Source organism: Pseudopipra pipra, chromosome 2 (assembly GCF_036250125.1).
Source record: "Pseudopipra pipra isolate bDixPip1 chromosome 2, bDixPip1.hap1, whole genome shotgun sequence".
Lineage (NCBI taxonomy): Eukaryota > Metazoa > Chordata > Aves > Passeriformes > Pipridae > Pseudopipra > Pseudopipra pipra.
The window spans coordinates 78,312,829-78,330,144 of NC_087550.1; the positions used below are offsets into that span (position 1 = coordinate 78,312,829).

General features: G+C 39.6%; 1 protein-coding gene across 1 annotated transcript in view; it reads left to right on the forward strand.

Moving 5' to 3' along the window:
* Positions 1-16,487, forward strand: part of MBNL2 (muscleblind like splicing regulator 2) — a 108,940-nt gene extending 92,453 nt beyond the window's left edge. Inside the window, 1 exon segment of the mRNA XM_064646030.1 lies at positions 13,549-16,487. Coding sequence (XP_064502100.1) covers positions 13,549-13,676 — 128 coding nt within the window. The 3' untranslated portion in view covers positions 13,677-16,487.
* The last annotated feature ends 829 nt before the right edge of the window (positions 16,488-17,316 follow it).

Here is a 17,316-nt window from a genome sequence, read left to right on the forward strand (position 1 = left end):
GTGTCTGCAGCAGAACAGTTTTTGGTGGTATCCAGTGTAGTTTTGTGGTCCCAAAGTGGTGACAAAGGGGCTTGAAGATGCCAAGGGACTATGAGAAAATGGGGTGGTTTGGGGAGGGTTTCAGCTAGGGACCCTCTCCAGCACAGAAATGCAGCTGGGGCAGGTCCACCACCCGCACTCCTGAGTGCCAGAGGGGCCAACTGTGGCTGAAGGTAGAATGTATGTATGCCTGCAAAAGGACCAGTAAGCAGTCTTTTTTTTCAGTTAATAGGAACACTTTCACACAAGTAACTAGTGCCACAAAGACATAGGTGTGCCTTAATGCAATTTCTCATCTAGCAGGATGGCAGGCAGAGCCCCTCCTTTCCCAGTGCAGATTTTGTTTGCGTTGGAGGATTAGAACATTTTAAATTTAACAGCACTTATAGAAACTGTCTGGTTTTTTAGTGGTATATATTTGTATGTGTGTATACATACAACTCCATGCTGAAATTAATGGATGGTTTAAAAGGAGGATGGGTTTTCACTTGTTTAACTTCAGCCATTTGGAAGTTTGGCATTCAGTTCATCTGCTTTTCTAGAAGTCTGTGTGAGGGCAGGGTGAAATTGCCCTGGAGGGTCCTGCCTCTTTCTCTTGCCTGTGGAAGGAGTGTGGGTATGTTACCAAAGCTCTGCACTGCTGCCTGTGGAGGAAATGAGTCCCACTCTGGCAGCTGTTCTCATTGGCTTCTGTAGCATGTGCCCTCGCTGTCTTTTTTTCTCACTCTTGTTTTTGTGTTAGTCATTGTGAGTCTTTAAAAGCTACTGTAGAAAAACACTGTATTTCAAACTAGGGTAAGTAGTTAGTAGTTCCTTCTTCTTTATAAGAGACAAAACTCCCAAATTTTCTGTTTATTTACAGCCTCCTAAGATTGGAGACAAACATACAACACTAGGAAAGGTCTCATAGTAACTCTGTGGTCCTAACTCTCAGTATTTTTTTAGTCCAAGAAACGCAACAGGAGCAGGTTATTAACTTGGTAATTAAGATGACTTTGTTCATGATCATAACGTTCTTTGTGTCCTCTGGTATGGTACTCCCAAGTATTTAATTTTACAACCTGAAGACTTCAACCTGTCCCATTTCAGCTCCCACAACTTCTACTCACAATGCTAGGCATGAAAAGAAGGTTGTAGCAGGGCTTAATCATTTAGCTTAGTATAATTTGGCTTAGTATTTTGACATGGGGAGAAATATCTGGTCTTCCTTGGATTTAGTGTGATGATCCTGGTGTCCTTGAAGCACCAGTGGAAAGGAAAAGTCGACATCCCAAAAGTTAGAGTCAGCTAATGGCTGGAAAAGCCTAAAAACTCTGTTGGGTCCAGTAAATTATTTAGTATGTGCTGTCAGCTTGTATTTTGAAAAAAAAAAGAACTCTGTCTCATGTCTTCTGTACGTCCTTTCTTTCAGAAAATAACACAAGTAGCAGCTCAAAATGTATCTGCATTGACACATGCACAGTCAGTCATGCTTGGCCAGCAACTCTGGGCATTGTGTGTTCAATGTATGGCACAAGGCACATGAGGAGATTGTGTAGGATTAAAGGCTATACTGTAGTACATCTGTACAGGGTGACATCAGTTAAGAATACATGGAAAACTGGGAGGAATCCCTTGCTTTTCCTGATTTACAAAGGGTAGGCTTTAAAACCAAAATAATTTTCTTGCAGTGTACTTCAGAGGGGAAGAGCATCGCTTTGGCTCAGTGCAATGGAACAGGATGCAGCAAAAATGCTGCAAACCCTGTTTTACGAAGCCTGATTAAAAACTGACTGTGTTGTGCTGGTGGTTGTGCTGTTCACTGTGTGAGGACATCCCTTAAGGGAGTGTCCCCGCTTACTCTTATCTGCCAGGCTGTGATGAGAGGATATGGAGGGGGTGGACTTCAGCTCTTCAGTGAAAGGCAGGTGGGCTTCCAAAGGTACGTGAGGAGTCCAGGAGCATGTCTGGTCAGAGGTGAGAGGCCCTTCCCCTTTTCCTTCTTCCCCCCTTCACAGTTGCTCCAGCCATTCCCTTCAGAATAGGGCTTGAAACCTCAGGTGCTTAAATGCGCTTCAGAGGTAGATCCTTAATGACCTTATGTTCAGGTGTTTTGGGATGCTGACAGCATTTTCTAGGAGCAAAGTTCCAAGTAGTGTGAAATGATCATGAGAAGCAGTGTTAGGGCATGTATATGGAGGGTTTGGTCCTAGCTCCCTCTAGTGCATGCATGTGGACAGAGTTATGTGAAAGTTATTTAAATATTAATATGGTCTTTATGTGTAAATATATACTTCAAAGAACTTTACCAAAGCTTTTAATTGTTACTTCTGTAGCTAATGGACTAGCAATACTCCAGCAAGCAAAGAAACTGTTACCTGCTCAGCTTCTCCCACAGGTAGAATCACAGAATCATTTATGTTGGAAAAGACCTCTAAGATCGTAGAGTCCACCGTTAACCCAGGACTGCCAAGTCCACCACTAAACTTTGTCCCAAAGTGCAGCACATTTTTAAATACCTCCAGGGATGGTGAATCCACCATTGCTTTGGATAGCCTGTTCCAGTATTTTGACAACCCTTTCCATGAAGAAACTGTCTAATATCGAGTCTAAGCCTTCCCTGGTGCAACTTGAGGCCATTTTCTGTCATCCTATCACTTGTTACCTGGGAGAAGAGACCAACCTCCACCTTGCTGTAACCTCCATTCAGGTAGTTGTAGAGGGAAAGAGTAGTGTTTATTGATGATTTTGGGCCAAGAATGTACAGTGCTGTAATTTCAGGATGATAGAAAAGACATAGATCTTAAGGAAAATTATTTGGAAGTTTGTTTCTCTTCTTGTTTTACTATTTGCTTTGTAAGCAAGTAGAGGATTAGAAACTTAGGGAAAGATTAAGTAGAGCCCCCTTGGAGGGGATGTTCATGTTAATGCAAATGCAGAAAGATGTGACTTCTCTACCCTGCACACCAAAGATGGTTTAACAGAGGATGATTTATCCTAACATTATTTGAGAGAGGTGTTATTCTGAATTTTGGGGTTGAAGTTCAATTTTAAATAATGGCAACACCTGCTTGGGAGGGCTTTAAATTTCTAAGTAGAAAGCCTTACTACTGTTTCATTTATATGTATGCCTTGGTGAGTCCTGCAAGAATTAAAACGTTAGGACTTAGCCCAGAATTAAGACACTTAAGTGTTGGTGTCTAAGTGTCAGTGTCTACATGCAAGATACAAGTTTAAGTACTCATTGTAGACTGTGAAGTTTATCGGCCCAGTCAGATGAAGTCTAGAAAGTAGTCTGGCTTGTCCTTCAGAAGTCTCAAAGGGCTTGGTTCAGTTGCCTAAACATGTGTCTAGTGACGTTTAAGATTATCCTAAGATAACCTTGGATGTCTAGGTTATCCAAGACATTTTCACAAGCTTGGCAGATGCAATACAGGACCTACAGGCAAATATGCACACTTACTTCTGAACTGGCAGCTGGATGACAGGGAGGAGACCTTAGCCAAAATGGTACTAAAACCCTGGTGAGCAGATGACCTGAGCGTGCATTGGGTGATCACATGAAGGGATCTGCAGGCTTTGTTGGCTTACTGACTAGGTTTTATTACCTCATTGAGTGTCACAGGGGGTTAAGACAGCAGTGTTTCTGTGTCCTAATCTGTGTCCTCAAGCTCAGTTGGTGCTTGCTTAGTTCCTGGTTATTAGATGACAATTACAAAATTCCAAATGATGTGAGTCTTGCTCACATTACATCAGTTCAAAACAGTACATGGCTTTATATTCTGTAGCAATGAAAATGGACCAGAGACTGACAGCATTAAAATAGCATTACAGAGAATGCTGCTTAAAGATGTTATTTAGTGACAACAGGTATTTTGACCTTTTACCAGGAAGGAAAAATTAAAGGAGAGATCCAATAGAAGAGTGAAACATTCATAAGCTGTGTCTGAAAAGAAATATAAGATCAACAGGCTGTCTCATGCTAAGGCTTGTGATTATCTGGCACAGCTGTTTTAAATTATGCATCAGCATTCTCACTGAATTAGGTGGCAATTATGCAGATATTAATTATGAAATTATTCAGTAGCCTTCAGTTTTGTCAAAATCTGTTAGAACACAATGAAGCAAAAATAAAAATAGTTATGTTTGAGAAAAGGAAAATTAAAATATTTGCCCCAGCAAAAACTAGTTAACATATTGTAAAATACAAACATCCCAAATTTTTGCAATTTGAGGTACTGTATGTGGGTGACTCCCTCGGGAGGGAGCAGAGCCAGCACGTGCAGCAACAGAACACCTCTCCTTGCCAAGGTGCCTGCAAAGGCAGCACCACTCCCAAGGGAGGCAGATTCTTCTTAGGCTGAAATGTTGGCCCCTACTCAAGTGGATTTCTCCTTCTGTGTAAAGCAGAAGTGCCAGTTGCTCCCTCTTGCAAATATTGCCTGGTGTTCCCCAAAAGGGCTTCCTCTCCAGTCTGCCTCTCTAACCCTGGGAGGCCTTCTGGCAGGGCAGAGGGTTGTCCATAGCACTGCTGACAGGCTTTTACTCACTGTTCCCTTTGTTTCTCATGGAAACCTGCTGTACTTGTAAATGGAGAGAAGAGTAGCAACATACTGAGAAAACAACTTGAAAAATCTGGTAAATAGTAGCAAATGGATTTTTTTTTTGTCCTTTAAAAGCAAGCTTTTGAAAAGGAAGGTGGGAAAGGAAAACAAATGTAAGAACTTTACAAATAAGAGCCTATACAAAATTCTTATTAGTGGTTTGAAAATCTTTAATTGCAGTTTCTGAGAGAATGGGGCAACAGGTAGGAAAGCACTTCTGCTGGGAATACTAAAGAATCTAAAGAATTTTTGTCTTTTTATGACTGAAAGTTTTGGTCTAAAAATTTCATAAAATCTCAAGATAAATACTTCTGTCATGGTTTGAACTTCTTTAGAAAATTTTGTTCAAACAACAGAAAGGATGATTTGAATCTGACGTTAAAAAGTCCAAAAAAGGAGACAGAGGAACAGGTTCCTTTCTGAGACACATTTTCTGAGGGAATGCTTGCAGGGAGCCAGCCTGTGGCAGAATTGGGCCTTGGAAGCCCATCTATGGTGCCTTGGCATGTGGAATGCAGTACTGGACATCTTACCTTGTACCTGTACCAAGATGGAGAAACCAAACTTAAACTGCTTGCTGCCCCTTTCATGCTAGACAACCAGGAACCACAAGCCTCAATTCCATCAAGTTATCTTGTCTGACACCGAGTTACAGGTAAGTAGCTGTAACTTGCAGAAGTAACAGTTTGCAGACTCAAGAGAGAGTTTCCAATCTTAAAGCCCATAAGAAAACTTTATTTTCTTAAACTGTAAGGTAGAAAGGAAGCAAAGCCAAAAGATTACCCTGGAAAATGCAAAGGAACTGTATTTTAGTCTCATGCAAACTTCAACCAAGTCTTTGTTTTACTTTTAATAATAGTTTTTGGTCTCTGATAGTGTGTTGTTTCTCTGTAGATGTTGCAGACTTCTGTGGGCTTGCATACAGAATTTTAGATCACGTGCTTATATGCAAGAAGCCAGTTGGAAGAAATGGAAAAATCTCTGATTTGTTTTTAGAAATTCTCCCATCATACCTCTCTCCCTAGTGTAGGATTAAGACCTGACTTCTTCTGATAGCCTGCTAGATGGCAGTGTCACACAACATCAGCAGTAAGCAAAGGCAAACACTTCTTTGTTTAATATAAAAAAAATTCAAAACAGATTTCCCTTTCCTGTTCTAGACTTTTAGCTTTCATATCATTGAAATTTTAAAAAAAAAGTGTTGATGATTGATATGATAACTTCCTTTTGTTTTCTTGCTTTCAATTATTCAATAAATGATAATTTGACAAGTGGAGTATAAGTCTTTTGGGGCATATATTTATTATTTAAACATAGGAAAATTTTTCTAAGGTCATCTAATTTCGTAGGCATTTGAGTTTGTTTCATGGTGCATACACACAGCTCATGTGAGTCTGTGTTTTTCTATCATAAAATTTTAACAACACAGAGCAGTGCAAAGCTCCAGATGTACTTGTTTGGGATTCTGTTCTCTGAAATAATTGCATCTGCACATCTCTAGTTTCTCCAGTTATTTTCCCTTGAATCAAACAAAGATCATATTTTTATCTCAGTGTATGATTTGTTTCCTACCAGAAATGCCAGTCTTTGGCTTTGAGTGTGCAGGAGGCTGCCCATGTAACCACAGCAGAAACATCTATATATTTATTTATTTGTTGGTTGGTTGGTTGTATCTGTCGTGATTTTCAGCTGAAGGCAGAAATTTGTTAACTTACCTGACTTCATTTTTTATGCAGTATTATCTTCCATGACACACACTAACATGTATACCTGTTTATGTGAGAGCATTCAGATAGAAGAAAATTAAGGAAGTGATAAGTAGTCAAAAGTCATGAAGGTTAAGATTTCCTTGGAGAAGTTATAAATATAGTGAGTTTTATAAAACTGACACAAGTGTTATAAGCAGGGTGTCTGATAAGTAACCTTGATGAACATAAATTGGGTAGCTTTCTGTGTTTAAGTTCCGGATGTTGCAGTGGCCTGTTTCTTGCTTGGAAGGAAGTCTGAACTGGAATGCCAGGTTTTGGGAGAGGAGGACTTTCAGGATGGTGGTAACTGCAATGGAACCTGCAGAAGTGCTACCCGCGCTCTGTGTGCAGTGGTACATTTGCCTAAAAGGGATGCTGTAGTGGAAGCCTCATCTTGCATGATTTGGGCATGTACGGTGTATAAGAGGAAAATGCAAAGCAGGTTTCATTAAAAGGAAAAAAAAGCTAGGTGAGGATGCCTAGGAAAATGCAGGGTCAGAGAAGTAACACCCCTCCAAGAGGAATATGGGGACTTTCACAGATAATGCACAACTTGTGCTTGGCCTTTCATTCATTTGTGCTCTCAGTTCCTCTGCATAAGCCTTTTCTGGAAGTTTCTAAAATTCAAGAAGAGAAGGAAAATGACCTAAAAGTAGGAAGTGCAAAACACAGATGATTGCAATAGCTTGGACCTGTTGAAAGGTAAAATTAAGTAGCTGTTCAAAACAGTCACTGTATGGGTGCTCCCAGAATAATGTAGCAGTGGTTTTCTCATTTCTATGTAGTCTATCTGCTGCCTGTGCAATTATTTAAAAATAGATTTTGATAGAATATATTAGAGTATGTTATGACCAATTTTTAGCACTGCATTATTTATTACTTTAAAGAAGAATAAATAAAGCCAGATTGCTTTCATTTTTAAAACAACTAATCCTGTTTCTCCAGAGTAAGTAAATACGTATTAAGTTGAACTTAAATATTATACATTATTACTTGAGTAAATACCTACTGAAGCTCATAAGTGAGCTAAGGGATTGGCAGTACAAGTGGCTTTAGACTCTCTTTCAGGACTTGGTGAATAATAAATGAGAAGAATGATGCTGCTGAACCCTTGAGCTCTTTGTAATCCCCATAATTGCCTTGATCTTTTCTTTAGATCATCATGAAGAGTTGGGATTCAGACAAGGTCTTTGTCAGCTTTATGACACCCTGATGGCCAACAGCTTGTACCTGATGGAATGGAAATGTGCTAGCAGATGTGTCCACTTCAGCATGGACATCTGACTGTCAGCCTTTTCCAGAGGCTTATTATCAGCATATGGGACAGGCAGAACTGGGCACTCTCAGATTTAGGGAAGAAAAGAGAGGATGGAACAGAACACCAGAATTACCATGTGAGGGTATGGGCTATGAGAAAGCCAAGCAAAAAGGACCTTCAACCCTCAAGAAACACCTGATGCCCCCCATGTTAGGCACTGTATGGGCAGGCAACCAAAGAGGTCATCTGTGGTTGAGGCATCTTGCCCTTTATATACAAATCAGAGGTCACCTTATTGATGAGCAAAGTAGACCAATATATTGGGGCTGCATTGTTTTAATTGAGAAACAATAAGATAAAACCTCATTCACCCGTGGATGGGTAGAGGACCATGGTTAGTGAGAGAAACAAAGCACATATACATTAAATGATAATATGCTGGAAATGAGAATGAAGTTTATGGCCATCAAGAGCAAAGGAAAGAAGCCAGACTGCATTTAATGCGAGTGAGAATTGGAGCCAGCTCAGCTGTTAGCCAGTTGAGGACAGGGACAAAACCTATCCTTTGGGAGAGTGTCAGTGGGAGTCCTGAGGTGAGGGATTGGAACGTTTGGGATGGTGCTCCATGGAGATGCTGCTGCAGAAGCTATGGGAAAAGGAGCTGATAAAGGCCATCTGTAAAGCTAAGTAAAAATTAAGTATGACCAGGCATAACTGATACAATAGAGATTACTCTCAGTAAGTCTCTGAACATTTACTCATCTATTTTCACTTCTAATTTAAAAAACAAAACAAAAAACCAAGCCATCCTAATTTATTTTGAAGAAACAGGGCACATACCACAAAAGAACATTCTAAGAGTAAATGAAAAATAAAGAGCTGGAAGCATTTCCCAAAGGCATGGGGAAATATAAATAGTCTTCAGTTCCATGTCACAGGGAAGAAATACTTGGTGTTAGATTTATTTTTAGAAAGCAGGAGAAGTTATGAGGCAGCCTGATATGAGCTGGCTGTCTGAAAATATCTGTTGTTTTTAATGTATACCCCAGATATATCTGACCAGTCTGCTACTTGTGTGAAAAACATGAGAACAGAAAATGTCACTGTGGAAGGATTCATCTGTCCCGATGCAGGTGTCCAAAAGTTAAATACCTCAGTGTGAACTGTTCACCACAAACTCTTACATTCGGTGGAGGGGAAAATGGCATCAGGAGCTGATAATCTGTCTCATGCTAAAATCAATTGGCTGAGGTAGGCTAGGAAGATGTTAAATGGGTGACCAGCTGAGGCATTCATGTCTGAAATCATCTGAGATGAATCTTGTCTACAAGAAACTCCTATTACTACTACACTGCTTTTAAAATGGAAGGCTGAGCAGTCCAAAATGTTTACTATGTATTTTTGGAGGGATAAGTGCTTTGCAATGCAGAGGTCAAATACAATCTTAATGCCCCTTAAAATATATTAAGGCTTATACAGCACAGTGTGATTTAGAGTAATAATTTCAAAACTTCTGAAAGAGAAATGTGTCAGAGGTAGATGCAAAGTCATGTTTTCTGGCTGATCCACTGTGACAGGTCTTTAGTTGAACAAGAGTTCATGCACAATGATTCATGCAGAATGGTAAATTTTCTGTATTCATCGTTGTATAATAAATCTGGAACTGGAAAATGAATTTAACTCAGAGAGAATAAAGCTTTGTGAATTGTAGCTTCAAAGCAGAAAATCTCAAGCCAAACAGTGTTCCTGAAATTCCTAGTACCTAGTCATGATTCTCAGTAATTTGGTTAATTCAATGAACTGTTATAAAATAAAGCAGTAACCTGGGCATCGAAAAGAGTTTACAAAGGTGGAATTTCCACCTTAATTTAACAGTCTCTCAATTTTACTTTTTAAGTCTTGAGTCAATGACTGATCACAGCCACCTTTGGTGCATCTGAGGAAATCCCAAGCTGACATAGATTTGTCTGCTGACTACCATGTGCTGGTAATCAGTGAGAAGCTAAAACCATTGGCAGTAACATCTGTCTTGGTTGTCATTCCCCTGGATGACACTGCAGAATTGTTACCATCCTTAGGAGCAATCCTATCTGGATTTAGGGATTTTCTGTGTTGCACAGGGGGCTTAATGACCAGTGTGATTCCTCAGACGTCCTGAAGGTAAAGGTTTAAAAGAGCCATGCTCTGGTAGACAAGAAAGAAAGTCTTGGCATTTAGGAGCTGAAAATGCCACCTCTAAAGAGATGGAAAACTTGGAAGAGCAAATGCTTCTTGGTGGCTAGAAAGCAGCTTGCAGAAATTTAGGTTCACTCTATGTGTTACTAGTTTCAGTGAGGTCTGGTAACTATCATTGGCACAATTTTAGTAATTTTAGTCTAAAGGTTAGCCAGCTTTCTGCCACTTTAAACAGGTACCAAGCAAGAAGGCAACAGAGAAGGTACCCTATATCTGTGATTACCTCCAAAAAATGCCATTTCCTGTTATTAAATCTGTGCATTACTGCTGCAGACTGTAAGAGCCAGGCCATTCTGCTTATGCTGGAAATAGTGTTCTTATTAGATCTCTCAGTGCAGCAGCAGAAGGTATGTTTTCTGGCACGTCTGTATCCACACCTGTGGATCTTACAGAGCATGAGAAAACGCTTTCCCATGCTTGACCTGTAGACCTTTGTACATGGAACAATGCACACTCATTGTATAGTCTTTTTTTTTTAGGGGTTTATGCTTATATATACCATGGTAAAAGTGTCAATACATTATATCCCATTGCTGTGGAGTATAATGATATAATAGTATGGCAAATATGACATACATACATTTGAGATGTAATTCTTCAAAGCACAGTGAACATGAAGATGGTTGAACCTACTTACAAGTAACGAGGGAATGCAGACTCTGTAGTAAGTGTTTGCAGGCATGTTCCTTCACTGGTATAATTCTTTACAGCTTCTTCTTTTTCAGCATGCAAGTGATGGAGCAATTAGCAGCGATGCAGACTTAGATAGCCTCTGTCTTCCATCACAGTTTATTACTTTGTTTGTAGATTAAACAGAAGAGGTTCCAATGTGTTTTCCATGTAAAGTAGTTTAGCATTTTATGTTTCTCTGTCAGACACAGTTGCAGAAGCTGATGCCTGTGTATGTAGCTGTGGCAGAGTTGTGATATCTTTTAAGAAGTAGGGTGTGAACGTATAATTAAAGACTATGGGAGATGTTTTACACTTTGTGGCTAAGGTTAAAAAAGTAATGTAGCTCCTCAGTTCTGTGACTGCACTGGAGAAGCTTGTTCTGAAGGAGAGACTTGAGGCTTTTTTCCTAGGAGGACTCCTACGTGTACTAGAAATAGTCGGGTGCAACATGCCCTAGTTACATCCCCTGTCGAGGACTATGTGGTGGGAACAAGCCAGATCTGTAGCCGCTGGCAGTGGGAGAAGCATGGCAGTGAGGGCTCCAGCTGCTTCTCTGGCACCCACAACCCATAAACAGGACATGCTCGCACACAAAAGGAAAGTGTTTACATCATCTTTGCTGTTTCCTGAGTTTTGACAGGAGGAGAGAAACAGCAGGAATAGGGACACAGCAGTGAAGTCCTTATCCTGGGCTTTGCCACTGCCACTCACCAGGGCAGGGAAGAGAAGGGATCCCTGCTCTTTCACACTGCCCAGGACCCCTCTGTCCTGCCTTGCACACAGCAGGGTGAGTGGCACTTGGGTTAATCACAGTGCCAGGAATAGTCCTGCCATTTTCCCATGAAACAGCCTGAGATTAGGCCCTCTGCATTCTCTGTCACAGATTTTGGGGGAATTGGGAACATCAGTCTTGTGGGACTATTTGACCAAAGAAGTCTTGGCATAAGGGGCACTTATCTGTCTCCCTGTATAGGGAGAAGAAAAGCTATAGGAAAATGCAAGTTTATCCCCTCAAAAGTTGGCAGACAGTGTAGTCAGCTGCAGTGTCTGAAATTCTGGGGCTTTTTACACTGAGTAGGTTTCAGGTTATGTCCCATTAAATGAGACCTTAGGAACCTTTAAATACACTTGTGTGATTATGGCTAACCCAGTATAGCTAAAGCTGCTTTATTAATTACATTGACATGTTGGGTTGTAACATGCTAAAAATATCAGTCCTGAAAATCTTGGTCACTTCTTATTTTCAGCACGGCTGCGTTCCTTGTACGTACTGTCAAACCACCGTGCTGGAGCTGGACGAGAGTTACCACAGACAGGGCTTTATTATTTGAGCAAAGGTATTTCTTTGTTATTTCAATAGGAAACAGAAGATAGGCGATAAGCTAACAAGCTCACAATGGGTGGAAGTTCATTAAAAATATATGTCCTTGTTGTGTGTATGATGTATTTAGATGTTAAGCCCTTTGGAGCAGCAGGTGTTTGTACCGTGTCATTACAATGGGTCCTCGCGTGTCACCAGATTTTCAGTGCTGATGGTAATCAAATATGGCTTTTTGGCATGCTGGCAAGTTCAGCAGGGTCAGGGAGACAGTAGTTGTGTACAGAGAGCAAGGCAGTGGAGTTGTGAGGTGTAGGGAGGTTGACTGGGCAGGGGACTAGAACAAGTGCCTTGCACAGAGGCAAGCCTGTTTCTTTTTGGAGGTCTGTATGTCAGAGGTAGTATGTTGCTGAAATTACTTTCAAAACACCTTTTTATTTTCCCCCCTTTTAATATAAATATTGCATTAAGCAGTGATCTAGCTTTGTAATGCACAAGTAGGTCAAAGTACTGTCATGACTGCTTTGCATACCACCTACAAATACAGCTTAAAAATGCATCGAGTGCCAAATTAAACAGTAAGAGCAGGCAATACACTCTTAATTTCTTGACTTGTGCTTAAGTCTGGAGCACAAGTTAGCAATGGTGTGATAAAATATCACACTGCTGGCTTTTGATATCGCTTTCACTGACAGACATTCCAGGCAGGTGATGGAAATCTGGATGATTTTCCAATACTGTGAGCAAGTGGAGTTGGTTGCTGGGCCCATCATGCATTGAACCTTCACAGTGTTGGAAACACAAGAATTTACACCTGTAAAATGGTTGCTCCACCCTCTGTTTGTGACACCATGGAGGTAAAGCAGCAAGGTTAGTGACTAGTTAGGCACATAGAAGTACCATTATGGTCATCCCCTGGATTCTCTGGCATAAGGAAGTGTGAGAAAACCTCTCAAGTTCTCTGATCTGAAGAGAATTTTTTTAGGAAATAAGCAGCTGCTAAAAATGCATTGAAAAGATACTTTAGCTTTGTGAAAACATCTAGTCTAGTACATCTAGACATTGGAATGGGCTGCCCAGGGAGGTGGTGGAGTCACCATCCGTGGAGGTATTTAAGAAGAGATGTGGCACTTAGTGCCATGATCTAGTTGACAGGGTGGTGTTGGATCAAGGGTTGGACTCGATGATCTCAGAGGTCTTTTCCAACCTGGTTGATTCTATGAGTCTGAGATCTTTTTGCTTGTTAGTGGTGAGGGGCCCTGCCTCCACTGTTTTGCCAGTCATTTTCTGTCTTTCTGGGAGCATGGTAGGAGTTGGAGAATTGCCCCGGGCAATGGTGCACTTCTGAGCTTCTTTGGGAGGCACAGGGCTGCTTCCACGTCCACTGATAGCCAGGGTGCTGATGATGCACACCCGGCCTATGGCCAGGCCCTTCTTTTGTGGCTTCAGCACTGCCTCCAGTATTTTGACACATAAAATGCCCCCTCTGCATGTTCTTACGCACGTGCGGACCAATGTGCAGGGGAAGATGACTAGGTTTGCGAAATGCAAGCGCCTCCCAGGCAGCATGAGAATAGAGGATGCTGTCCTGTGTGAGCTGCACCTGAGCTTAGTTAGTCCAACACTGGCCATCTGGGCAAACTGCACTCCCCGTGTCCCCTAAAAGCGCGATCACGCTTTCCTTTCTCTTAACAGATAATCCTGAAATAGCCAGCAGGAGCGGAACAGAGTGTCACGAAGCCTCCCTGCGGACGGCCAAGCACGGCTACTGTACATACTACCCTGTCTCCTCCTCTCTAGAGTTGCCACAAACTGCATGCTAAGTCAAGAATTTGTTCTTATGGACAAATCAAAAACTCAAAAAAGCTAGTGCTGCTATGTCATATATGAATATTAAATATGGTATGCTTACTATACTCCAACCTAAAATAGTTAACTACCTGATACCAGCTGTGATGTTTCAAGACATAAAGGGTAACATTTAGTTTTAAAGGTTTTCTAAGCATAGTTTAATTCTCGCAAATATTGTCTTTTCTCCATAACTACAACTAACGGAAATGGTCCAGATAAGTTCGTCTCATGAGATTCAGTGCTTATGAATCTTTCGAGCTCAGCAATAATGGAGTTGTATTGGCTAAAAACTTACCCCAGTTGCAGGTTTAATTTTCACCCAAACTATGATTGGGGGTTTTCTTCTCGGTTAAAAAAAAAAAATCTTGGTTTTGCTCCCCTGATGAGTTGATTCCAAGACAGAGGAAGTGAAACGCAGCCCAGTGTCCTGCACATCATCCTGTCAATCTGATATTTTTAGCAAGAAGTCCAAAGGAAAGCACAAATTCTTTAGATGCACATGGTTGGTGTTTGACTTGTATGGAGAAGTTGCATTTGAATCATAGCAGAATAGCAGAAGAAAATTTAAAAAATTTTGCACAGTATGAACCTTCATACCCCTTTCAATCCCCAAAAGAACAAAGTCTTGAGAATATTATTTTACAAGTATATTTATAATGTTTTTAAAAGAGACTTTGCAGAAGTGCCTAAATTTTGTCACATCAGACTTGATGAAAGTGAGCCTGATGCCAACAGTCAAATCTCACTGGACATGAATAATCTTTGAAACTCATAGTCAGGTTACCAAAAAGATCCAAGCTGTTAAGAAGTAACTTCTAGAAGTGTAAAATCAAGCAAAACAAAACAAGACCAAACTAACAAAAGAAAAGGTGAAAAAGAAGGCTGTAGATGAGATTGTATGATACTCTAATTTAATTAAAATTCAGTTGAGTCACTGAAACTTCATAGGTGACTTTAATCTAGACTATTAACTGAACACTAAGAATGTAGAATGAGATTCAGTTTAATAAATCATTACTGTATTTGCATTTTTTTAATTGGATTATAAGATTGTAACCAGATTAGAGTGGAGAAAAAAATAGTTCTTCTAATTGTTTTTCTTTAAAAACATATTTTATGTCACAAAAGTATGAAGATATCTTTAATACAATTATATACATGTTATATATACATACATACATATATATGGATGAAGCAGATTTTAATGTTGTTTACTTTTTTAAATACTTTGTTGATTTACAAGGTAATTATATATGTATAATTAAACTTTCATTTGTTTGATTTGAGATTTGTTTCAAGCACTATTGTACCAAATATTTCATATTTCACATTTTATATGTTGCACATGTATCACATAAATGACATAGTTTTTAAATTATTGTTTAAAAAACAAGACAGCTGTTATAAGTGGATATTATGTATAATTGTTTGCAGCATAAGTTTTCTATGTGGACATTATTAGTGATTGCAGTATTTTAACTTAACCTCTTCAGATTGATTGTAAACTATTTTAAACTTTGGCAGCACTGCCTGTTCTGAACGACTGAAGGCACTAACCATATTATTATTTGTCTAGGAAATTATTTTCCAGGCTAAATCTTGTTTGTCCGGTGTCTAATTACTATCTATTTATATATAAAGCTGGAGATTTGATCATCCGAAAGGAAAAAAATAATCATAATTCGGTTGTAAAATTAACATAGTGCTTGTAACGTTGCGTTAGTTTTAATTTGTGGAAAAATAACGTATCTTAACTTGTTACTTTAGCAGTTAAGGTATCACCATTATATACTATTAAAACACTAATATTTGTAGACTTTCTCAGTCCTTATAACTAGGTAGTTGACACTGCAACTTGCCTATATCTGTCAAAGTTGTTTTTATTTTTTTATAATAGTTAATTTAGGCATTTGGGTAGCTTATTGTATAATACTAAATGGTAAATTATCCATGTTGTTTAAATATTTTATGTAGATAACTCTTCAAGACATCATTTTGTGTGAACTTTTTATGTTTCAAAATAACTGTTAATCTATGTTTTTTACAATTAATCCAATATTTTTTGCCCATGGATGACGAAGCTTCAGATACATCAGGTCTTTCATCCAGATAAACTGACAGACAAAAGAGAAAATGTATTTTTAATAAGAGATCCACTTTCCGACTTTATGACTTTGTAATATTCCTGAAAACTGTACAAGTACAAACCTATGCTAACAGTAAGGAGGCAATTACAGAGATGTGCAAATATGTGTACAACAGATTCTGCATTTTATTTATTTATAAAGTAATTTTATAGACTATTTCAAAATTTGGGAAGATCTAAAACTATTTTTCTGTATAAATATTATTTGCCAAAACTTTGTTTATATTTTAAAAAAAAAGTCTAATGAAAATTATTAAATTTTAAATGCTTTGTTTAATTAAAAAAAATACAACAAATATAACCCCCTAAAAGAACCATGAGATGGGCCAACACGGAGACAGTGAATACTGTAGCTGAGACATGGTTTCAAGTAACTTGAGATGTCTCAGTGTTTATTTTCTTCAAAGGATACAACACCTCACCAAAATACCTTTTTGTTTGCCTCTCTCATCCGGCATAATTGATGACATGTACAATGAATATTTCGGTAATAGTTAAAAGAAACCCCTTCATTCGCTCTTTTTCAGCATATATAATTACTAGTGGTCTGTTAAATAGCCATTTTATTTCTGTTGTGACGTTAAATTCATTCACCCAATGTACAACCACTGAAATAAAAAGAAGCATTTTAAAATGAGAGTGGACCCAGGGCAATCCTTTCTTGTGGTGTGGCTCTGGGAAGAGGCGCCTGGGGTAGCAAAAAACAGCCAAAAGAAAGTGGAGGAGTTTTTACAGAAGTATATACTTTTTATTTTATTCTATTGTATTTTAGTTTTTCCCTAATAGCGTGTTCAAGTAACAAATCCTTAAGTGTAGTCCCTGGGTTCAGGACACATGCAGATGCTGCATGAAGAAGGATATACCCTTATCCTGCCAGAGATGGTGTGCCGAGGATGCCATGCTGCACGGCTTCAGCCTCAGACAGTCGTTTGGTGCCCTTTCTGCCCACGGGCTAGTGCTGGTGTGCAGGCAGGCAATGGTTATCTCACCGGTGTGGCTCACACTTGCCTCACTATTGGGGGATTTTTTTTGGCACCATGTCCTCTGCATCTTCTTTCCTACATCTTGGAGAGTATTACACCAACAAATAATCCCCTGTTACCTGCTAGTTCCTCAGGAGAGAGCAGCATCACAGAGGAGTTGTGTGCCCAAGGGCAGACATCGCATGGCAAGCTAGTGACAGAGGAGGGATTAAAACCTCTGGTTTGCAGCTCTGTGGTTTCTTTACACTGCCTTCTCTTGTGTATTTTTTTAAATGCTTTAAAGAAAGGAAATACAATTCAACAGAATCAAGAAGAGTTTGTGTCATAAAGTTACCTACATTTCATAAGCATGAGACTGGTTGGAAAGGAGTCCAAGGTCACAAGTGATGTGGAAAACCACCAGGTCAACCCGTTTATTTGGATTTATCACAGACGTACTGAGCCAGAAGCCTGCTGAGAACGAGCGTGTGGGATGGAGAGGAG